This window comes from Myxocyprinus asiaticus, chromosome 1, assembly GCF_019703515.2.
Source record: "Myxocyprinus asiaticus isolate MX2 ecotype Aquarium Trade chromosome 1, UBuf_Myxa_2, whole genome shotgun sequence".
Classification (NCBI taxonomy): Eukaryota; Metazoa; Chordata; class Actinopteri; order Cypriniformes; family Catostomidae; genus Myxocyprinus; species Myxocyprinus asiaticus.
Window position 1 is genome coordinate 550,763 of NC_059344.1, and position 24,383 is coordinate 575,145.

The 24,383-nt window shown below is 39.9% G+C and overlaps 1 protein-coding gene across 1 annotated transcript; it reads left to right on the forward strand.

The window, feature by feature from the left end:
• The first annotated feature begins 1,263 nt into the window (after positions 1-1,263).
• Positions 1,264-24,165, forward strand: LOC127442105 (serine/threonine-protein phosphatase PP1-beta catalytic subunit). The gene is made up of 8 exons (XM_051699889.1): positions 1,264-1,399; positions 16,108-16,239; positions 18,348-18,578; positions 18,678-18,782; positions 19,191-19,262; positions 19,345-19,496; positions 23,144-23,278; positions 23,433-24,165. Exons 1-8 carry the CDS (start codon positions 1,348-1,350, stop codon positions 23,535-23,537), a joined length of 984 nt encoding a protein of 327 aa, XP_051555849.1. The 5' UTR covers positions 1,264-1,347; the 3' UTR covers positions 23,538-24,165.
• Positions 24,166-24,383: the final 218 nt, after the last annotated feature.

A 24,383-nucleotide genomic window follows, 5' to 3' on the forward strand; every position in this document is an offset into this window, starting at 1 on the left:
TATTAAACAGGAAAGGAGGACTGATTTTCACTTCAGGTAAATTGGTAAGTGTTTTTTGCATTGTTATAGCAACATCAGGAGTTTTCTAAGTGTAAATTAAATGCTTGATCAAGTTTTGAAAAGTAGTGCTGCGTTCCATTCAACTCGGAAAGTCGGATTTTACAACTTCCTACTAGGAAAAGTGCAAAGGAATGCATCTTGAAGTCAGAATTACAACTTGTAGGCTCGTGCAGAAATTCTCAACTCTGATTTCGTCGAGATGCAGGGGCATGATGTCACACAAACATGTCGACACTCAGGGAGATATACAAAGTAAGTGATAAACATTAACTTTATTAAGTAATATCGATAAATGAGTTTGTTTCCACATTACATGATATTAAAGCTTGTTTAACAAACGCTTGCAGAAACTGGTGTATAAAACATTATAATCTCTTTTGATAATCATACACCTGAAGCACAAATGCTAGCACTGCAGCATTGTTTATCAGTTGGGTTGCTAGGAGACATCTCTAAAGAGAGTCAAACCCCTGCTAAGTTAACGGGAGCGTTGCAGTTCCGAATATCGGGGAATGGAATGCATTTATAGTCGGAGATATCAAGTAGGAATATCCCACATCCAACTTGAATGGAATGCAGCATAACCGTGTACCCTGACGAAATTAAATTTATTGCAAGCAACATTTAAATCTTAAATATTATTAGATAGATTTTCCAGGTATTTTAGACCTCTTGGTAGATTCATATGAAAAATTATAATTTTTTAATGTCTGTTCGGGAGACGTTCATTTCACAAAACAGTCATGCTGCAGTTAAAATGAGCCTTGCTTGAGCATTAAGTGTCGTTTCAAGTTCTGGCTTTCGTGCGTGGATGTATTTTTAAAATATCAGTTGGTATTACTAGTTAGCTGCGACATAATGTGTGATGCTCAAAGACATAGGGTGTCTTTTTCATTGTGAAACTGTGTTTTCTTTATGGCATGAATCATACTGAAGGCCTAGGCTTTTAATGCACTGCCCGCCACTGGTTAGATACCATTCATTAATAAACCATAGCTTGTGTAAAAGTTATGCATGTGCATTCACTTATCCTTATCTAACGTTAAAACATAAAAAAGTGCTTTTGCTGTGGTTCTTTGGGTGTTTGTTTTAGTTTGGCTTCTTCTGTATTTAGTTATTTCCCACGTGACATGTTGTAATAGAAAATAAGCTTTCCATCTGCACCTGGGCAGCAGCATATTATCTTAGTGGCGCGCGCTGAGGAAGACTCGTGCACGCGCGCTGAGGGAGTGTGGCGGGTGCGCGCGGGCGGTTCTCGGCGGATCTCCTTCAGTCTGTCGGTCAGTCATGGCGGATGGGGAGCTGGACGTGGATTCTCTCATTTCCAGACTGTTAGAAGGTGAGTTTTATTACACGGCACTTTATTATCATGTGTTTGGCAGTAAATGACGCGCTCTGCTCGAGTTTCGCGGCTTTATTTGACCAGGAAAAGGGCCGTGTGTTTGTGTTTAAAAATATGTCTGCTCGGCCTCTACCACACACACACACACACACACACACACACACACACACACACACACACACACACACACACACACACACACACTTCAGTAACACTTGAGCTCACTTTCACTTCACTTTTCACTAAATATATATCTACATATAGGTGTGTTTGAACTGTGTGTAATTGAAGTGTGTGTTTTTTATTGTGTGTTTTGGAAGAGCAGTTGTGTTTATGTTGTGTGTTATTGAAGTGTTTATGTTGTAATCTGAGGTAACTTTTCATGGCTGTGTGTGTGTGTGTGTGTGTGTGTGTGTGTCTGTCTGTCTGTCTGTCTCTGTGTGTCTGTCTGTCTGTCTCTGTGTGTCTGTCTGTCTGTCTGTCTCTCTCTCTCTGTGTGTGTGAGTGTGTCTGTCTGTCTCTGTGTGTCTGTCTGTCTGTCTGTCTCTCTCTCTCTGTGTGTGTGAGTGTGTCTGTCTGTCTCTGTGTGTCTGTCTGTCTGTCTCTGTGTGTGTCTGTCTGTCTGTCTGTCTGTCTGTCTGTCTCTGTGTGTATGTGTCTGTCTCTGTGTCTCTCTGTCTCTGTGTGAGTGTGTGTGTGTGTCTGTCTGTCTGTCTCTGTGTGTCTGTCTTTCTCTCTGTGTGTGTGAGTGTGTCTGTCTGTCTCTCTGTCTCTGTGTGTCTGTCTGTCTCTCTCTCTCTGTCTGTGAGTGTGTGTCTGTCTGTCTCTATGTGTCTCTGTGTGTGTGTTTGTCTGTGTGTCTCTCTGTGTGTGTGTGTGTGTATGAGTGTTTGTGTCTGTGAGTGTGTGTGTTTCTGTCTCTGTGTGTGTGTCTGTGTCTCTGTGTGTGTGTGTGTGTTTGTCTGTGTGTCTCTGTGTGTCTGTGTCTCAGTGTGTGTGTCTCTGTCTCTGTGAGTGTTTGTCTGTGTGTCTCTGTGAGTGTTTGTCTGTGTGTCTCTGTGTGTGTGTGTGTGTGTGTGTGTGTGTGTGTGTGTGTGTCTCTGTGTGTGTTTGTCTGTGTGTCTCTGTGTGTGTTTGTCTGTGTGTCTCTGTGTGTCTCTGTGAGTGTTTGTGTGTTTCTGTGTGTTTGTGTCTCTGTGTGTCTGTGTCTCAGTGTGTGTGTTTGTGTGTCTGTGTCTCTGTGAGTGTTTGTATGTGTGTGTTTGTGTCTCTGTGTGTCTCTGTGTGTGTTTGTCTGTGTGTGAGTGTTTGTCTGTGTGTCTCTGTGTGTGTGCGCGTGTCTGTGTCTCTGTGTGTGTGCGCGTGTCTGTGTCTCTGTGTGTGCGCGTGTCTGTGTCTCTGTGCGTGTGCGCGTGTCTGTGTCTCTGTGCGTGTCTGTGTCTCTGTGTGTCTCTCTGTGCGTGTCTGTCTCTGTGTGTCTGTGGCTCTGTGTGTGTGTTTCTGTGTGTTTGTCTCTGTGTGTGTGTTTCTGTGTGTTTGTCTCTGTGTGTGTTTGTGTCTGTGTGTGTCTGTCTCTGTGTGTGTGTGTGTGTGTGTCTGTGTCTCTCTGTGTGTGTCTGTCTCTGTGTGTGTCTGTCTCTGTGTGTGTGTGTCTTTGTGTGTGTGTGTGTGTCTGTGTGTGTGTGTGTGTGTCTGTGTGTGTGTGTGTCTGTCTCTCTGTGTGTGTCTGTCTCTCTGTGTGTGTGTGTGTGTCTGTGTGTGTTTGTGTCTCTGTGTTTGTGTCTGTGTGTGTGTCTGTGTGTGTGTGTGTCTGTCTGTCTGTGTGTGTTTGTGTCTCTGTGTTTGTGTCTCTGTGTGTGTGTGTGTGTGTGTCTGTGTCTGTCTGTGTCTCTGTGTCTGTCTGTGTCTCTATGTGTGTGTTTGTCTGTGTGTGGGGTCAATCTGTAAACATTAAAATACTGTTTCAAAAGTATAGACACAAGACATAAACAATATGTGTGTTCACATGATTTTACTGTGATAAAATCACTTACTAACCACATCTGTGTGAAGTTGGAGACAATATTACAACTCCGTTGCCATGACGACATAATGCCATAAACTCTAAAACAACCGTGGAAATGATGATTTAAACAACTTTACATCTCAAATCATTAATTTCCACGACAATCGATTATGAAAATGTCTGAAAATTGGCATCCCTAAGTGCTTTTATAAAATTGACATTCATGCATTTATAAGCGTTTAATACACACTTAAGCATCCAAATACTTCTTGAGGTCACTGTATGTCATTGAAATCTCTGGAGAGTGACGCAGAAAACCTTCATTTCACTCAAGACCTTATTTGGTTGTGCCCACAGTCAGGAAAAAAACAGTCTGAAAATAGCCAGGACTGGTTTCCATCAGAGTGAAAAGCAGTTCAAACACAATTACACACACACACGGCTTTCTTTAGACAAAACGTATTGGCTGTGAATGCTACACTGGAAATTATGAAACGTCAGTAAGGCCAATATATGGAATCTATAATGGAAACCGCTGGTTTAATACAGTACACAAACTTTTTTACTCACCATCATGTCGCTCCAGACCTGCATAACTTTCTTCTGAGAAACACCAAACAACATTTGTTCCAAGTAATCCATGCGATTAAAAGTAATATTTCTTTTAACTTTATCTGACTCTAAAGAACAGAAAGGATATTAAGACACATTATTCAATGAAAGTGGAGTCACCTCATCTTTGATGGACACACATTGCACGGAGGAAACGATCCGCTTTAATGTCAAGCACTTTTCATCAAAACAAGGAGATTTTCCAGTGATTCCAGTTCTTAAAGTTCTAAAAGACAAATTCAAGCACTTAAAGGACCTTGTGTGAACCCTATAAACAGTGTAGTTAAAAAAGCAAAGTAGTGGTAAAATCAAGGGATAGAGAGATTATGATGTTTGACGGGTCATTTCATTTATGATCACATGGAAAGAAAACGTTGCATATTTCGAAATATCGAGTTATGCCGGGTGTCACGTGGCACCATGCGGGGATCGGATGTGTGAACGGCGAGCTCTGCGCTCTTTGCTAGTTTTTAATTATTTTGTGTCTTAAACCGGTGAGATTTGATACACTGCTACAGAACTGTTCTATGAAGTCAACATGCCAAAGAATTCAAAATCCTCGGGCTCTGGAGACATTAACGGACACTTACATGCTCAAGCTGATACCCCAGACAGGGCCGCAGACCAGGGACTCTTATTTGGACGGTGCGGCGGGAGAGATTTAACATCAACTGTCCAGAAGGTCGTGGTGGACTTGGAGGATCTTGCTGTAATACTTTGATGGATTACTGCGATGGAGACAAAATTCTCTGAGTTGGTTACAAGAATCAGGGATGTCGAGAAATGGATCGATTATCTTGAGCCATCGGAGAGGGAATTAACTGCTAATCCACTAGCGACCAAGACAGATTTGGAACGCATTTGGGAAAAGCTGGAAGACCTTGAGAATTGTAATCGGCGAAACAACGTCCGAATTGTTGGAATTCCTGAGCATGAGGAAGGCCAAGATATGGTAAAATTCCTAGACGAGTTCTTCCCGAGTCTGCTCGACATAACAGGCCATAAGCTGGAAATCGAGCAAGCTCACAGGGTTCCAGCACGGAGATCGGCTGAGGGAGACAGGCCCTGATCAAAATCATCCGATAAAGATCTCGTGTTACGTGAGGCGAGGAGTAAAGGAAAGCTCTCTTGGAAGAACCACAGCATTTTCTTGTTCCCACATTTTGTGAATTCCACAAGAGAAACATGATTGATTCAAGGAATGCAAGAAACTCTTACATCAACGGAAGGTCGCTTTTGCACTGATGTTCCCGGCCAACAGCAAGCATTGTCTTTCATAGAGACAATGGGGTGAGTAAGCCATTTGGTGATTTTCATGTTGCTTCCTAGTGGGCCTGTCTCACTGAACATTCACTTGACTGTCTGACGAAACTAGGTGCGTTTTTGTTTCTTTTTGTGCTGGTTCCACCTAGCGGTTGGAGTTTGTTTTGTGGAATAACACTCCTTCGGGACAGTCTTGTGAATGAATCTACACGTTCTTTGTGTTTGTTCTGCCTATTGGCTGGAGTTTGTTTTATAGATTATCTTATGTTGTGTAATTCTGTCTCACAAAATTTGTATAGAAACACCAGACTTGAGCAATCTTGTCGCGGGGACTCTCGTAATCGTACATGGACTGTTTGAGTTTAGAGGGATGGACGCCGGTTGGCGCTGTCGTGCACGGGGTTAATGTTTGGTTCAAGGGTAGTTTGGGGTTTGATTGTTGCACTAATGTTGGAATGTGGTCTTTAGAATTTTATTTTGGACACACAATTTATTTTTTCTAATGTCAAATTTTAATATGAGTGTACTAATCTCGCTCCACATGGAATGTGAATGGGTTGGGGCACCCCATAAAAAGAAGGAAGGTTATTACTTTTCTTAAACATAAGAAATATGATATAGTGTTACTTCAAGAAACACATCTTTCCCAGCAGGAAGCTGAAAAATCTGGGAAGATATGGGGTGGACATGTTTTCTTTAGTGCTGGCTCAAGTAAGAGCAGGGGAGTCATTATATTGATTAATAAACATCTACAATTCAAATGTCTCAAACAGACTAAAGATAAATTAGGAAGAGTCATTATTGTTTTATCAGACATTCAGGGGCAAAGGCTGTCAAAAATGTTGGCTAACCGATTAAGTTATGACATCTCTTATACATATAGATCAGGTGGGATTTATTCGGGGCCGTAGCTCTTCTGATAACATCAGGTGTTTCATCAATATCATGTGGTCAGTAGTGAATGATTAGTCTCCGGTCGCTGCCATCTCTCTTGATGCCGAAAAGGCATTTGATATGGTAGAATGGGATTATCTTTTCAAGATTTTGGAAATGTACGGGTTCGGGAGTACATTTATTGGTTGGATTAAGTTACTTTATAGACACCCTGTAGCAGCGGTACAAACAAATGGATTAATTTCAGGTTATTTTACTCTGGATAGGGGCACTCGGCAGGGTTGCCCTCTTTCCCCATTATTGTTCTGTCTTGCCCTGGAACCATTAGCAGCTGCGATAAGAAAGGAGGATGATTTTCCAGGGGTGGTGGTGGGAGGTGTGGTGCATAAGCTTCTGCTTTACGCAGATGATATTTTATTATTCATCTCAGACCCCACTAGATCTATGCCTTGCCTCCACAGAATTATTAATTACTTTTCCGAGTTCTTAGGATACAAAGTCAACTGGTCTAAATCTGAAGCTTTGGCTCTGACAGCGTACTGTCCAGTAACGGCCTTCCAACCGGGTGCCTTCCAGTGGCCCAAATAGGGAATTAAGTATATGGGAATTTTATTCCCAGAAAATTTGTCTGATTTAGTTAGTGTTAATTTTCAAATCAAATCAAATCAAATCAAATCAAATCACTTTATTGTCACACAGCCATATACACAAGTGCAATGGTGTGTGAAATTCTTGGGTGCAGTTCCGATCAACATAGCAGTCGTGACAGTGATGAGACATACGCCAATCTACAATAAACATCAAATTAACACAACACAATTTAAACATCTGTTATACATAATTAAACTCGACTTAAAACATCAAATTAACACAGCACAATTTAAACATCTGTTATACATAATTACACAACTTAAAACATCAAATTAACACAACACAATTTAAACATCTGTTATACACAATTACACTCAACAATATACAATAATAACATACATTGCACAGTATACAATATGCTGTTTTTGTTTTTTTTTTTTTTTTTTTTTTTTACTATATAGATACTATATAGATACACATTATTCAATAAAAATTAAAATATATATGAAAAAAGTATATATATAGAATGTACAGTATTGTACTGTATTGACATTCAGGCTGTCGGTTGATAGTCAGTTGTTAAGAGAGACATAATATAATGACAGTAATATAATTTATGACAGTCCGGTGTGAGATAAAAGAGTAATAAAGTGCAGGGATGATGTATTTTGATCGTGGGAGATCAAGAGTTCAGAAGTCTGATTGCTTGGGGGAAGAAGCTATCATGGAGTCGGCTGGTGCGTGTCCTGATGCTGCGATACCGCCTACCTGATGGTAGCAGTGAGAACAGCCCATGGCTCGGGTGGCTGGAGTCTCTGATGATCCTCCGAGCTTTTTTCACACACCGCCTTGTATATATTTCCTGGAGGGAGGGAAGCTCACCTCCGATGATGTGTTTGGCAGTTCGCACCACCCTTTGCAGTGCTTTGCGGTTGTGGGCAGTGCTATTGCCGTACCAGGCGGAGATGCAGCCAGTCAGGATGCTCTCCACAGTGCAGGTGTAGAACCGTGTGAGGATGTGGCGGTTCATTCCAAACTTCCTCAGCCGTCTCAGGAAGAAAAGGCGCTGATGAGCCTTCTTCACAACGACTTCAGTGTGGACGGACCATGTGAGTTCCTCAGTGATGTGGACACCCAGGAACTTGAAGCTGCTGACTCTCTCCACTGGTGCCCCATTGATGGTGATGGGACTGTGTTCTCTGTCTTTTCTTCTGAAGTCCACCACAAGCTCCTTTGTCTTACTGACGTTGAGGGAGAGGTTGTGCTCCTGACACCAGTGTGTCAGAGTGTGCACCTCCTCTCTGTAGGCTGTTTCATCATTGTCAGTGATCAGACCTACCACCGTCATGTCATCAGCAAACTTAATGATGGCATTGGAGTTATGTGTTGCCACACAGTCATGTGTGTACAGGGAATACAGTAGTGGGCTGAGAACACAGCCCTGCGGGGCTCCAGTGTTGAGGGTCAGTGATGAGGAGATGTTGCTGCCTATTCTAACCACCTGGCGTCTGCTTGACAGGAAGTCCAGGATCCAGCTGCACAGCGAGCTGTTTAAGCCCAGAGCCCGGAGTTTCTCATCTAGCTTGGAGGGCACTATGGTGTTGAATGCTGAGCTGTAGTCTACAAACAGCATTCTCACATAAGTGTTCTTTTTTTCCAGGTGGGAGAGAGCAGTGTGTATTGTAGATGCAATGGCATCATCAGTGGAGCGGTTGTTGCGGTAAGCAAACTGCAGCGGGTCAAGATTGAGTGGTAATACAGAGCAGATGTAATCTCTGATTAGTCTCTCAAAACATTTGCTGATGATGGGGGTCAGAGCAACAGGACGCCAGTCATTTAAACAAGTTATTTTCGATTGTTTTGGAACAGGCACAATGGTGGATGTTTTAAAGCATGTGGGGACTACAGACAAAGAGAGGGAGAGGTTGAAAATGTCCGTAAAAACACCAGCCAGCTGGTTCGCGCACGCTCTGATGACGCGGCCCGGAATGCCGTCTGGACCCGCGGCTTTGCGGGTCCATAATTTTGACCCTTTAATAAAAAGATCTGAACGATGTGGGCAGGTGGGCTTCATTACATTTATCTACAGGTGCATCTCAATAAATTAGAATGTCGTAGAAAAGTTCATTTATTTCAGTAATTCAACTCAAATTGTGAAACTCATGTATTAAATAAATTCAGTGCACACAGACTGAAGTAGTTTAAGTCTTTGGTTCTTTTAATTGTGATGATTTTGGCTCACATTTAACAAAAACCCACCAATTCACTATCTCAAAAAATTAGAATATGGTGACATGCCAATCAGCTAATCAACTCAAAACACCTGCAAAGGTTTCCTGAGCCTTCAAAATGGTCTCTCAGTTTGGTTCACTAGGCTACACAATCATGGGGAAGACTGCTGATCTGACAGTTGTCCAGAAGACAATCATTGACACCCTTCACAAGGAGGGTAAGCCACAAACATTCATTGCCAAAGAAGCTGGCTGTTCACAGAGTGCTGTATCCAAGCATGTTAACAGAAAGTTGAGTGGAAAGAAAAAGTGTGGAAGAAAAAGATGCACAACCAACCGAGAGAACCGCAGCCTTACGATTGTCAAGCAAAATCGATTCAAGAATTAGGGTGAACTTCACAAGGAATGGACTGAGGCTGGAGTCAAGGCATCAACCACACACAGACATGTCAAGGAATTTGGCTACGGTTGTCGTATTCCTCTTGTTAAGCCACTCCTGAACCACAGACAACGTCAGAGGCGTCTTACCTGGGCTAAGGAGAAGAAGAACTGGACTGTTGCCCAGTGTTCCAAAGTCCTCTTTTCAGATGAGAGCAAGTTTTGTATTTCATTTGGAAACCAAGGTCCTAGAGTCTGGAGGAAGGGTGGAGAAGCTCATAGCCCAAGTTGCTTGAAGTCCAGTGTTAAGTTTCCACAGTCTGTGATGATTTGAGGTGCGATGTCATCTGCTGGTGTTGGTCCATTGTGTTTTTTGAAAACCAAAGACACTGCCCCTGTTTACCAAGACATTTTGGAGCACTTCATGCTTCCTTCTGCTGACCAGCTTTTTAAAGATGCTGATTTCATTTTCCAGCAGGATTTGGCACCTGCCCACACTGCCAAAAGCACCAAAAGTTGGTTAAATGACCATGGTGTTGGTGTGCTTGACTGGCCAGCAAACTCACCAGACCTGAACCCCATAGAGAATCTATGGGGTATTGTCAAGAGGAAAATGAGAAACAAGAGACCAAAAAATGCAGATGAGCTGAAGGCCACTTTCAAAGAAACCTGGGCTTCCATACCACCTCAGCAGTGCCACAAACTGATCACCTCCATGCCACGCCGAATTGAGGCAGTAATTAAAGCAAAAGGAGCCCCTACCAAGTATTGAGTACATATACAGTAAATGAACATACTTTTCAGAAGGCCAACAATTCACTAAAAATGTTTTTTTTATTGGTCTTATGATGTATTCTAATTTTTTGAGATAGTGAATTGGTGGGTTTTTGATAAATGTGAGCCAAATTCATCACAATTAAAAGAACCAAAGACTTAAACTACTTCAGTCTGTGTGCACTGAATTTATTTAATACACGAGTTTCACAATTTGAGTTGAATTACTGAAATAAATGAACTTCTCCACGACATTCTAATTTATTGAGATGCACCTGTATGATTGGGAAGGTTAATGTTATTAAAATGAATTGTATTCTAAAATTCAACTACCTGCTACAATCTCTCCCTGTAGATGTCCCCCTTTATTTGGAATGATAAATGTCCCAGATTACATTTCAGTAAATTGCATAGGCCAGTTGACAAAGGTGGGCTAGGCCTACCCAGGATTTTGTTTTATTATTATGCGTTCAGTCTCAGACATTTGGCTCATTGGTCACTTCCACCTGAGAGAGCCCCTGCCTGATTTTGTATTGAACAGGAAGTTCTTGCCACTATTTCGCCATTACACAGCCTTTCTATCAAACTAAATAGAGAAGTTAAGTCACACCCCGTTATCTCGCATTTCATATTTTGGGAGATGGGGCAGTCATCAATGTGGGGAATAAACATGTGGAGGATTGGGTCCTAACCAGTGTTATGGTCACCAGACAGGTGATTTTGAGGGGTTGGAAGTCGGCTGGAGCGCCCCCATTTCAGGAGTGGTGCTCGGAGATGGAGAGGGTGGCGGCTCTCGAAGAAGGGTCATATAGAAGGCTGGGGAAATTGGATTTGTTTGTTGGGAAATGGGGCAGATACTTGGCATTCTTGGAGGGTTCTCGGGGTGGAACAGTGGAGAGAGAGGGTAGTAGATTTTTTTGTTTTTTGTATGTGCTCATGTATGACCACAGGGGTGTTTTTTGAGGGTGGGGTTGGGGAGGGGTGGTAGTTAAATGTTGATTTTGTGTATTTATGTTTTGCTTTTCTGTGTTCAAAAAAAAAAAAAAAAACAATCGAGTTAATCCATGATATGGTTGATTTTTTATTTTTTTGGTTTGCACTATATTGTCCCATCCCTACTGTAGATATTGTGATACTTAAGCTTGTATGGAACCGTAAGGCATTATTAATGTGTAGTGTCATCTCTCGTCTTTAGGATCATTTATACTGACAGTGTGAACACGCAGTGATCTGTTCTGGAGTCAGTGACATCATCTGTGACAGAGGTTATATTGTTACCAAACACAAGTGTGTGTGTGTGTGTGTGTGTGTGTGCGCGTTTGTTGTGCCCATATGAGGGCATTAGTGTCTCTGGTAGAGAGAGAGAGAGAGAGAGAGTGTGTGTGTGTGTGTGTGCATGCGTGTGTGTATGTGTGCGTGTTTGTTGTGCCCATATGAGGGCATTAGTGTCTCTGGTAGAGAGAGAGTGTGTGTGTGCGTGTGAGTGTGTGTGTGTGTTTCTGGTCTGACCAGTTTTCCTTAAACTCTTTCCAAAGCAATGTAAAATAAATGACAGATTCTGCAAAAATAAAAAAATAAATAAGTGGAAAAAAGTAACTTAACATGAGATAGAATAACTGTAAACTAGAATAGTTCAGGGGATTTTAAATCTGATATGCAGGCCCGGAAAAGTCATGGGAAAAAAATAATTTCTGTCGCAGTAATATATTTATAGCAGAGGTGCTCATTATGTCAATCGCAGGACAACAATTGGATGATCTGGATAACGTGAAAAGAGAACCAAAGTAAAGAGAGGAACCTCTATATCGACCGGAAGTCTCAAAGACTGACATTTTATTCCCTCGGTTGTCTGTCTGACGTCATTCAGTTGATTTTTGGCTCACACCTGAATGACAAATACGCTTAAAAATGTTAACATTATGAAACATTATGAAGTGTAAGCAGTCCTGATTTATAGCTAACTGTGTGAGAGTAATGTCAATTAACTGTTTGTTAAAAAGTCATCCAGAATCACACATGACTGGAAAAGTGATGGAAATTCATTGGCTGAATTGTAAAAATTAGCTTGAAATAATGAAGATTGTTGAACTAACGATGAATAAGATTACATGTGTAACAATGAGCAAGAGTTGAGTCCTGGAGACAAAGACACAAGACGTATCTCTTCTCTCATCATGATAGTGTGTGTGTGTGTGTCTCTGGCCATATTTGGATGTGCTGCAGAAATCTCTATATACAGGCTCAACTAGGGATGTTGACTGTTAGATTGCTGTCTGTGGGGGAAAAAATCATATCACATGTTGCCATTAACAATTTTATTGATTCCAAAATTAAAATTAAAGCATATAACACATGAAAACTCGGAATCAACTTTTAACCATATATGCCCCCCCATCACCCAACATACATCCCAGTGGTCAGACATTAAATAGCAACAGACACGCATATAAACATGCAGTTTATGTCATAGAGTATTTTCTTTGAAAAGACAAAGGAATTAACCAACCAAAAAAAACAACAAAGATTCCACACATTAATTACAGAAATTACCCAATTGTCCCTCTCCACTACTTCTTCCCCTCAACCCCCCAGGAAGGCCAAATAAGTGCCCCACTTCCTGCCATAATCACCCAACCTGCCCAGTAGTTTATATGATAACTCTTCAAAAGCCGCCACTCTGCCCAACTCGGTGCACCACTCATGAAATGTCACTGTTGCTCTAGGGGGCTTGCACACTTTTGCTTCACTATGATCAAGGACTGAGTCCATCAAAAGATTAAAGTCTCCTCCCAATATTATATCATGAGGGGTGCCAGCGGTTTGCAACATCCCTTCAAGATCTATAAAAAAGCCTTGATCATCAGCTTTAGGTGCATAAATATTAGCCAAAATCAACCTTTGCCCTTGAATTTCAGCTAAAACAATAATGACTCTTCCTAATTTATCTTTAATCTGTTTGAGACATTTGAATTGTAGATGTTTATTAATCAATATAATACCCCCCTACTCTTACATGTCCACCCCTTATCTTCCTAAATTTTTCAGCTTCCTGCGGGGAGAGATGTGTTTCTTGAAGAAACACTATATCATATTTCTTATGCTTAAGAAAATAAATAACTTCCCTTCTTTTTATGGGGTGCCCCAACCTATTCACATTCCATGTGGAGAGAGATAGTACACTCATATTAACATTTGATATATTGATATAATAAAAAAAAAAAAAACTGTGTCAAAAACAAAATTATACAGACCACATTTCCCATTAGTGAAACAATCAAACCCCGAACAAAAATAGAAAAAAGAAAAACGTGCACATTAACCCCACGCACAAAAGCGCCAGCCGGCGACAATCCCTCTAAACTCAAAAGGTCCATGAACGCCCACGAGCCCCCATGACAACTTTGCCATCAGATTGCTCAATTTTGCCTCACAAATGAGGCAAAATTACATAACAGAAAATACTTTGTAAAATAAACCCCAGCAAATAGGAAGAATGAACACAAAGAATGTGTAGATTCATTCACAGAACTGTCTCAAAGCTGTGATCTTCCACAAGACAAATTCCAGCTGATACAAAACCGTTCAGATATGTTCAGGATGACGTAATCATTCCAGTGTCCCGTAAAAATACTCAACAAAACAAACTCCAGCCAGCAGGAGGAATAAGCACAAAGAACGAACAGATTAATCCACAGCTGTTCCAAAGGAGTGTTATTCAGTAGAACAAGCTCCAGCCGCTAGGTGGAACCAATACAAAAAGAAACAAAACCGCATCCTGGTTCCCCGGATGGTCGAGTCAATTCACTCAGAGGCCGCATAAAACTATATACCATGACTTACACAATCCGTCAGCTTTATAAAAAACATCCTTTGTGTGAGCATGTAGATATTTTGCGGTCATCCGTAGTGTCCGCTCACAAACTGGCCGGGAACTTCAATGCAAAAAGTAATCTTCCGTCAATGCAAAAGTTTCTTTAAGGAAAAGTGTTATTCACAAAACAAACTCCAGCCACTCGGTGGAGCCAATGAAAAAAGAAACCAAATCAACTTTGGTCGCGGGCAGATTATTGGTTAATTCCCTCTCTGAAGATTCCAGAAAATCGATTCGTCTCCCAACATCAGTCACTCTTGTAATTATCTCAGAGAATTTTATTTCCATCGCCGTAATCGATCAACCTATTACAGCGAGATCCTCCAAGTCAGCAAGAACCTTCATCAACATCACCGACATGTTGGACAACTGACGCTGGATCTCCTCTCCAGAGCCCGAGGATTTTGACTTCTTTGCCATGTTTTGCCTCAAAGAGCAAATGTGTAACTGGGTGTATCAAATTTCACCAAATTATAACATGAAAATAATAAATAATTTAGCAAAGTGCGCAGAGCTCGTCGCTCACACGTCTGCTGCTTGCATGGTGTCACGTGACCCCCCCATATCATATCACATCTTAATGTGTTAGTGGATGCATTTCTTAGGGATGTATGGACTCTGAGCACAGCCATACACGAGGTATAAGAGACGCTCCATCATAAAGCACAATGCCGCTTATCTGCGTCCCGGGCACAATGATTCGCTTCAGTGGTAACCAGAGTGCTTGGAGTTGCTTCAAAAGTGCTGTAAGATTATTGTTTGTGCATAACATATAGTTCACGGCATCCAGCTTTTTTTTTTTCTTCTGCAACAATTAAAGCAATCCGTTGTCTGTTAGACATCCTGCCATAAAGAATCTGCAACAGACTCCATAAAAATACTGCTCTTAATCTGTCCTCAACACCTCACCAATTAACCTGTGGACTATGAATAATAACGGCTACATTGCTAACAGGAATCTCATAATGACTAATATTAAAATGTATAATTGAATGTGGTGAATTTTTATACAAGCAATGCTTTAAATAATAATGATGATTTCAGACACAACTTCCACGCCGATAGTTACTACAAGATAAATCACAGCATGCTTAAACATTACAAAAGGTAGGAATGCTCTGATGCCGATCTGATCTCTGTACCTGAACTCTCAGTACTGGCCGATCCCGATACCAGCGTTGCTGTTTTTTCTTAATGAGCTGATGAATATCTAAACTGCACTTTTATGTGTAAAGAAACAAAAACCTCTAACTGCACATTATTTAATTATAGGAAATCAAAAAAACTATTATGCCAATGAAAGACATCTGTAGAAAAGAAGCCATTTTTTGACTTAGTCTACCTGTTAATTATTTTCAACAATGTCCTGACTGTTTTAATTTGTTCAGTAACTTTTATTGGTGATTTCCGTTTAGAACAGGCTTTTAATTGTTGCTCCATTGATCCTGCACTATTCATTCAATTGTTTTCAATAAATATGTCTATTAAATATTCACTAATGTTGATTCAGTGAATGCGTGTCATGTTCTATATTTAATGTACAATGATCGTAATTCAAGGCGAGCACGTCACAGATAAATGCCACTTTTCAGTGGAATTTAGCTTCGGATTTGGAATAGATTAAGTATTTTAAATGGGTCACATAAACACACTTTTTTTTTACTGTTTTCTGAAGGTTGGTATCTTTAATACTGTGAATGAATTGTTCTTTAGACAAGTCGACTAGTCGGTTACAAAACTTCCGTTGAAACGACAGTCAAATTAATCGTAGCGCACATCCCTAGTGTAAATGCAGTGTATGGTTTTTAACTAATAAAGAGCTACTCTACAGGGGTGATTTGTTCAGCTTTAGCATCAAGAGCACAAATTCCTTGTCAAATCAGAATCACATCTTCGTTTTACCGGCAGTATGTCTCATCTGTGATCTGATTTTCTAAAGATATGTCCAGACGTGCAGTTCACCAATACTAGCAGAATCGGCCACTCTCGACAGACAGAACAGAGACTAGCAACATCAAACACTAATGCTGCCTTCGTTGTCTGTTTGGTGCACATTGTGACATTGTTGTTTTTTCTCTTGTGTCAGTGCGAGGATGCCGTCCAGGAAAGATCGTTCAGATGACCGAAGCGGAGGTTCGAGGTTTGTGTATTAAATCACGTGAGATCTTCCTCAGTCAACCCATCCTGCTGGAGCTCGAGGCGCCGCTCAAAATCTGCGGTGAGTTGTTTAACTTCATTAACACACTTTAATCACACATAAGAATGAATAATGACATTTGAAACCAGCTGTCTGGAGTAGCCAGACCTTTGACTAAATGGCATAAAGTCTGGTGCACATTTCATCTGATTCTGGTCAAGAACTGTCCACTTAGACGGGAAGAGATTGTCTGATGGACATGCTGTTTAGGGGCGGGGTAATCTCAAATGGATGATTCCACAATAAAGCTGGAAGGTGCCCCAAAAACACTGTATTTCCCCGTGTACATTTATGATTGTGATTTAAATTGACAGCCTTTGTGAGGTTTGACGCAGCCACACCTGCTGCATCCGCCTCTGCTCCCAGAGACTGTTTTGGACTCGGGAAGTTTATAGTTCTCGGGCAGCGTTTATTGCAGGGGACCCACACTTGCACATAAACACATTGTCAATATTTACATCATATCGTACTTTTTGATCAATAAATTCAAGGTTAAAAAAAATTAATATTATAGAAATACCATGAATTTATGGGTCACGAATAGCAAGACGTTTTCTCACATGACCTGAGCAAAATGTTCCTTTTCTTAAAAGTGCCAAAATATTGATTCTTTTTCAAAACTTGTCACTCAGCCATGAGGGTCTAAAGTGATTGTCTTTTTTTGTCAATGTAACAAAATGGTGACCCACATGTTATTTACACCACATGACTTTCAGTTGGTAGACAAAAGCTTTTAAATATAAATCATTGGGGTGTAGCGGTTTATCGTTGCATGATGCATCACGATTCAAAAATATGACGATGCACATCATGGACATGGCTCAGTTTTTATTAAATTTTACTGTGACGTCCAACGACTACGTTACATGGGCATACAAATGTAAATGGCTTCAGTGCACAAAAGGAGCACTAAAATGTGATTGCACACTAATAGCCACAGGTGTTGTGTGATGAGTTCGGCTGAAACTGAAACCAGGAGCGAGAGAGACGCACCTTTTCAGTGCGAGGGATCGAATGTCCGTTTGAAGCTTGAGACTGATCTGATCTGACTGCACGAGAGAATGAATCCACTATATACAGTAGTTTGCTGAGTAATGATATGAGGATTAAAATCCTAATGTCAAATGTCATGTCTGATTTGAACATGCACTTCCATTAAATATGCATTTTTGAAAATAATATTTAGATGTAATCAGAGATGATATTATTTTAGAAAAATACAACTTTAAAATATTTTAAATGCATGTAATCGGTGACGGTGTGTAAGCAGCATATGTGTCTCACATTATTCTGTATTTTCACTTAGCAGATTTATTAGCTAATCTTTCCATTTGGTGTCACCATTGCCTGTTCTGGGCTGATTGTAAGTCCCAGTACATCTCTGATGATCATTTAGCACTTTTAAGAACAGAACTTTTAGCTACATTTAATACACATAAAGGAAAGGAACTAAAGATAAAGATATGGCCACATACAATTGCGTATTTCTTTTAAAGTAGTAATAATAAAAGAAGACATTAAATCTGAACTTTTCTTGATTCAGGCTTAGTCCAAAGAATCGTGAACCGAAGAGTGAGATGAGTGAATCGTTGCACTCCTAATAAAAAATCATATTTATTAAAAAAAAACTTCAGAGATTAAAGTAATACGATTATCCAGCACTGCTCACACTAACATGACCTTTTTCTACTGCCTCAGGACGGTTACGCAACATGAAAGTTTTGACTTTCAGCCCTAGAAAAATATTAAAATGACTTTGAATTCAGAAATGTAAAATATATTACAACAGAGGTGTATTTAAGTAATTGTTTAGCGTAAATTGCATTTATGTATTTTGAATAATGGAGAGAGAAAAAAGGTTTCACGTCATTGATATTTCATGCCAATTTCTTCTGTTTATCCACAACTATTCACCCGACTGATGTGCAATATTTTAATTGATTCAACAGTGCTCTAGTATTTTGGCATCATATATTTCAGATCAACCCGCCACTAAATGGTATGTCAAAAGTTTTCAACACTTTTCACGTGAAATATTGTTAAAAGCAGCTTGAATATTAACATAATAAAATAATCTCATGATTTCTGAGCAGAGAGCAGAATTAAACTGTGATAAACTGTGTGTGTAGGTGATATTCACGGCCAGTACACAGATCTGTTGAGGCTGTTTGAGTACGGTGGATTTCCTCCGGAGGCGAATTATCTGTTTCTAGGAGATTACGTGGATCGAGGGAAACAGTCTCTGGAAACCATCTGTCTGCTGCTGGCGTACAAGATCAAATACCCCGAGAACTTCTTCCTGCTGCGGGGAAACCACGAGTGTGCCTCCATCAACCGAATCTACGGCTTCTACGATGAGTGTGAGAGCTACCATTCAAAGAAGATCAGCACACATTAAGATCTTGACCGCTTTCATGTGGCTCTCCGTGTTTTATATGAGTTTGTTTATTTCTCCCCAGGCAAACGCAGATTCAACATCAAACTGTGGAAAACGTTCACGGACTGTTTCAACTGCTTGCCGATTGCCGCCATCGTGGATGAGAAGATATTCTGCTGCCATGGAGGCAGGTTTCCACAACAACACTCAGTCTAAGGCAGTTTCAGAAAGCCCCAATGAACTGACTTGATGAGCGCCCTTTTCTTTGGTGCGTTCACGTATTTCCTACGGAAACGGGAAGTTTGGGCGGGACGAGCACTGGGCTCGATTAAACAAAGCTTCAGTTTACATTGCAGAGCGTCATAAGGAGTTTATTATTTTCTTGGTGAAAAATCTCATGGCAAAAATCAGTATTTTTAGGAACATGAATATTTTGGAGGGGGAAAACACAGAGCAACCATGAACTTTTGTCTACATTTACAAGTACACCAGCATATAGACAAGCTTACAGAAAAGAAGCAAAACTTGAATTTTGTTTGAAATAATGTTGAGTCTTGCAGTGGTGGTTTTGATTAGTGTGTGATTTCTTTGAAAGGTCTTTCTCCAGATCTTCAGTCCATGGAGCAGATCAGACGCATCATGAGACCTACAGATGTACCTGACACAGGTGTGTTTGTGCTCACTACAGAGGGTTTAGTGTTCACGGAGTACTGCACACATTGAGACGTTCATCGACTCTGTGTCTTCAGGTCTGTTGTGTGATCTGCTGTGGTCAGACCCTGATAAAGACGTTCAGGGTTGGGGTGAGAATGATCGCGGCGTCTCGTTCACATTTGGTGCCGATGTGGTGAGCAAGTTCCTCAACCGCCACGATCTGGATCTCATCTGCCGCGCGCATCAGGTAACGTCACAGCGAAAATAAAGAGATAATTTACCCAAAAATGAACATTGGGCAACATTTGTTAATGTTAGTTAACTACGTCAGTTAATATGAACTAACAATAAACACCACTTTTATATAATTTATTCATCTTGGTTGTTAATATTTCATCGGGGGTTAATATGTTATCGACATTGTCCTGTCCGGTGGATTCTCGATAAGCATTTTTTTACCCAAAAAAGTGTCATTCAACTTCCCTCGGAAACGTCACAGTTGCTTCTGCGTCACATGCACACGTTGTTGAGAACCGCGAGACGGAGGCTCCTGATTTTCACCGTCAGGACTTCATTCAAGTAAGACAGGTTTATTTTAATTCATCAAGACAAATAAAATGTCTGGATATAAAACAGGTTTGAAGTGTCACCACAGTTGCTAGCAGGTTAAAAATCGCTAGCTGCAATTCCAGCATTACTGATGTGATATTTGCAGTGAAATCGTTACATTTATCTTCATGTATATCGAACCGTTTGTCTGTATAATCATAAAACCCTGCAGATACAGTGCAGACATTAGAAAATGTTCAGTCTAGATGATTTTTCCCGTTTAGATCGGAAAAATGAACTTGGGTTACGGATATAATAAAAATGGACATGAGTTTTTGGGAGACCACTCTGTAAAAACTCTGTGAATTTAAATGCACAATCCCGAAATAATACTAGCCACTCGGTGAAGAGGGGTCGGCACTCCTAAGAACATGTAATATTACATTGGTATTCATTGGCATTTTCACATTAATGTGTAAAATCAGCATGACAGTTGTAAAAGCAGCACTTACAGTAAGTACATGTTGAGGGAAATCTCTTTAAATTCTGCAGATGATGACCTCTGAGACATTGGTATATGATATCTGCAGCATTATGGAGTGAATTCAAATTTAAATTGCGATGTAGCCTTGCATGTCATGTCTGCGTTTAACAGCAGAACTGCTAGGGCTGGGGGTGTATTCTGAGGCACTGGAAATCGAGATTCGACTCTAAAGCTTGGAATCGTTTCCGCTCGGGGAAATGGACTGATATGTTCATTTTCGTGACCACTGAACTACTACACATTCCAGAAGCCTTAACAGCACTAATTCAGTTCATGAAAGGATTATAAAATGACTTCAGCTAAAAGATCATCAACCTGATTCTGAATCTTTTGCAGTTCGTTCAGCCATAAAATGTGCTCCATTTGTTTAAATCTGTACACGCCCTTCAACACATTGGACAGATGCTTTCCAGACCTATTCTGTACTCTGCCAGTGTTTTACTGTCAATCAAATTAATAATCCAATAAAATGCCAATTTGTGATGGAAAATGGTTGTACAGTAAACACTTCACCAATGTTACAACACCTGTCTGCAACCAGGAGATGGCAGAGGAGGATCAAGTGATGGAGAGTAAGCTTCCCAGTTCACATCAATAAATCTGTAGATTAAAGTTTAAATGATGAATGGACTGCACTCATAAAAGCAAGAGTCTAACTCTTCTCTACTCATTCTCAGTATTTTTACAGTAGGCCTATGTTTTAAAATATTTTGCATATTTGTTTTTCATTCTTTTTACCCAATTTTTACATTAAAATTATTCTTTGAAGTCAAATTCATAACCAAAATTTTAAATACACATTATGAAAAATATTGTAATATTATATGAAATAAACCAGTACAAATACCTGGATTTTAAAATAAAATTAAAGTGCACATTTGGACAGTTTTATTTAGTTTAGGTTAACTGCATGCCAATATAAACCTCTTTATAACAAGATCAACTGGTGGGTGAGAACAGGCAATTTCAATAAAATAATCAAATAAAAGTTCCCTCAAATGTATCCCGATTGAAGCATTGCACTTTGGGATGTGTATCTAGGACCAAATGTACTACTAGAATAGACCTATAAATAGTAAATGCCATTCATTCAATCACAAATAGTGCAAATAACACTTTCAAATGAGCTGTTTATTATGAGGTTTAACTTTACCTCCCTATTCCATCGATTCCGAAAACCAGGAATCGGAATTGACTCATATTCCCTATGAACTGCTTCAGTCAGCACTGCATGAGCTGGTGCCGTCATCTTGCGGCTCAGTCTCAAGCTTGTCAAAATGATCCCTTCCCAGATGTTGACTATATATTTATAACTTCTGCGCTCTGTTTGGGTGGTTTTGTGCTGATCAACGAGCGTTTGTCAAGAATTATTGGTAACACTTTACAATAAGGTTTTATCTTTTAAAACATTAAAGTATCATGAATATTTTACAGCATTTATTAATCTTTGTTGATGTTGGTTATATACAATTTTTTATTGTTCACGTTAGTTCCTAGTGCATTAACTAATGTTAACATATACAACATTTGATTTAAAAAAATGTAATATGTTGAAATGAACAAACAAACATTAATAAATGCTGTAGAAGTGGTTTTAATTGTTAGTTTGATGATCGGTACATTTCCCTGCGTTTCCAATCACATGCCTGATTACTCGCCGTCTGACTTTCTTCCATGGAACTCAAAAGGAGATGTTGTGGAGAATGTTAGTTTCAGTCTCAATGCACTTTTCATTTATGAAAGAAAAAAGATGCAGTGACAGTGAATAGTGACTGAAATTCACACGAAGGGCGAGTAATGATTTAACCATCGTCATCATTTACACCTAACAGGGAACAAGAACAGTGCAGAAAGACAGAGGATTTTCTTTCTTGCGTTCTTTTTTTTTTATTTGAAATGTTTTTCTCTCCGGACAAGCGGATGACCAATTTACTTGACCAAAGGACAAGCACATGACAGTGCTTAATGTCGAGTCGGGTATCTGTATATATAAATGTATATATCATCCTTTTTACTGTTTTACTCTTGTCCCAGACCCAGACTTTTTATGTTAAAATATGACTAAATTAAATAACATCTATCATGAAAATTTGTGAAAATTATGTTGAACTGTCCCAACTTATAATTTTGGCTTTCATGAAGTTTTAGTGTACTACTTTATTAAAGAGACAACAGTGAAGAGTATGCTTGATGTGAAATATAAAACATGTTAAAGTGAAGAAAAATCAAGGTAAATATTGTCATTTTTATCCAAAGCAGCGCTATATGAAGTTCTTAATTAGTATTTAGTGTTGTTTTTAAGCAAGCTGTATTTTTGTAAAACTATGCAAAAAGTGTGACGATACTTTGTGGTTGTGTGTATTAAGGATACATACAATTTCCGAAAAAAAAGGTAAAAAATGTCAGTATTGTCCTGTGATGCATGTTTGACATTGATAATAGAAAAATTCAACTAGTGAAAAGTGTTTTGAGAGAACGGCAGACGTGCCCATCACTGAAGAAGAGTGTAATATTTGACTGTACAGTCTCGGTCACTAATCCAGTGGTGGATTGACTTCCTGAAGAGTGTCAAGTCTTTAATAAAACATTGTGATAACTTGCTTTAAACATCTTGTTTTTCTGTATCAGATGGCAGAGTGTTCCAGAAATCTGTTGGAAAACAGTCATTAATTTTGCTATTCCTTAGACAGCAGAAATGACACTTTAGCTTTAAAGACAAAAGAAATCAGTGTTTCCTGAGTCTGACTTTATACGGGTCATTTAGGTTGCATGAATACTTTGAGTGTGTGTGTGTTTGGCAGGTGGTCGAGGACGGTTACGAGTTCTTTGCGAAGCGTCAACTGGTCACACTGTTCTCGGCGCCAAATTACTGCGGCGAGTTTGACAACGCTGGAGGAATGATGAGCGTAGATGAGACTCTCATGTGCTCGTTCCAGGTCTCTCACACAAACATCCAGCTCACCATAAAAACCAAAGAAATGAGAAATGATGTTTTTATTAGTAGCACACAAACTGATTGAGCAAGTGACGCTTGAAATCTTTCACACTGGTTTTGTCCTGTTAATCTGTGTTTTGTTGTCATGTTCTCAGATTCTGAAGCCGTCGGAAAAGAAGGCAAAGTACCAGTACGGAGGGATGAACTCTGGCCGTCCCGTGACTCCACCCCGGACAGCCACACCCCCTAAGAAGCGGTGAATGAAGAGCGGGGCGGAGCAACGAATCGGGGATGAAGACTCTTTCTGCAGCTTCTCTTGAAAGAAAATACAAATGATGTAGTTACAAAAGAAAAACACTGTCTTGACATTTATTTCCTTTTTGATTGATTTCTCGTCTGTCAGTCTGTTGCTTTCAGACGGCTCTCCACGTGTGTGCAACGTCACATTTATCAAAGCATTTGAGGTGAACACCGGAAACGCACTCATTCTGGTCACGTATCAGAGCATTTACAGGGATTGCTCATGCTAAAAATGTTGTTCTAAATGTGCATGACTGACTTTCTTTAGTGGAGCTCAAGAGATGTTTGGCTGAATGTTCAGGACTGACATTCTCAGTCACCATTCACTTTCAATGCATCTTTTCTCCATACAGTGAATGGTGACTGCCTAAAATCTCCTTTTGTGTTCCACATAAGAAAGAAATAAGAAGGCGAGTCAGTGATGAATGATTTTGGGTTTTTAGCTGAACTATACCTTTATACTAAACAAACAGGAGGATGTACATGAACGAGTTCTGTTCTAGTTGATAATTTCTTTCAAGACCTGTTTGAAACAGGGTAAACAAGTTCATAACATCTGGATTTTCAAAAAATAAACTATAACAAACATTTCTGAGGTGCCAGTGCTTTTAAAGTCTCTTGTTTATTGTATATTATTATTTTAAAAACTAGAAAGATGTTTAAAAAGTCACTGCTAATAAAGTAATATTCCTGGTTCAATACAACTTAAACGGACAGTTCAACCACAAATGAAAATTCTCTCATCATTTACTCCCCCTCGTGATATCCCAGATGTGTATGACTTCTTCTGCAGAACACAAATGAAG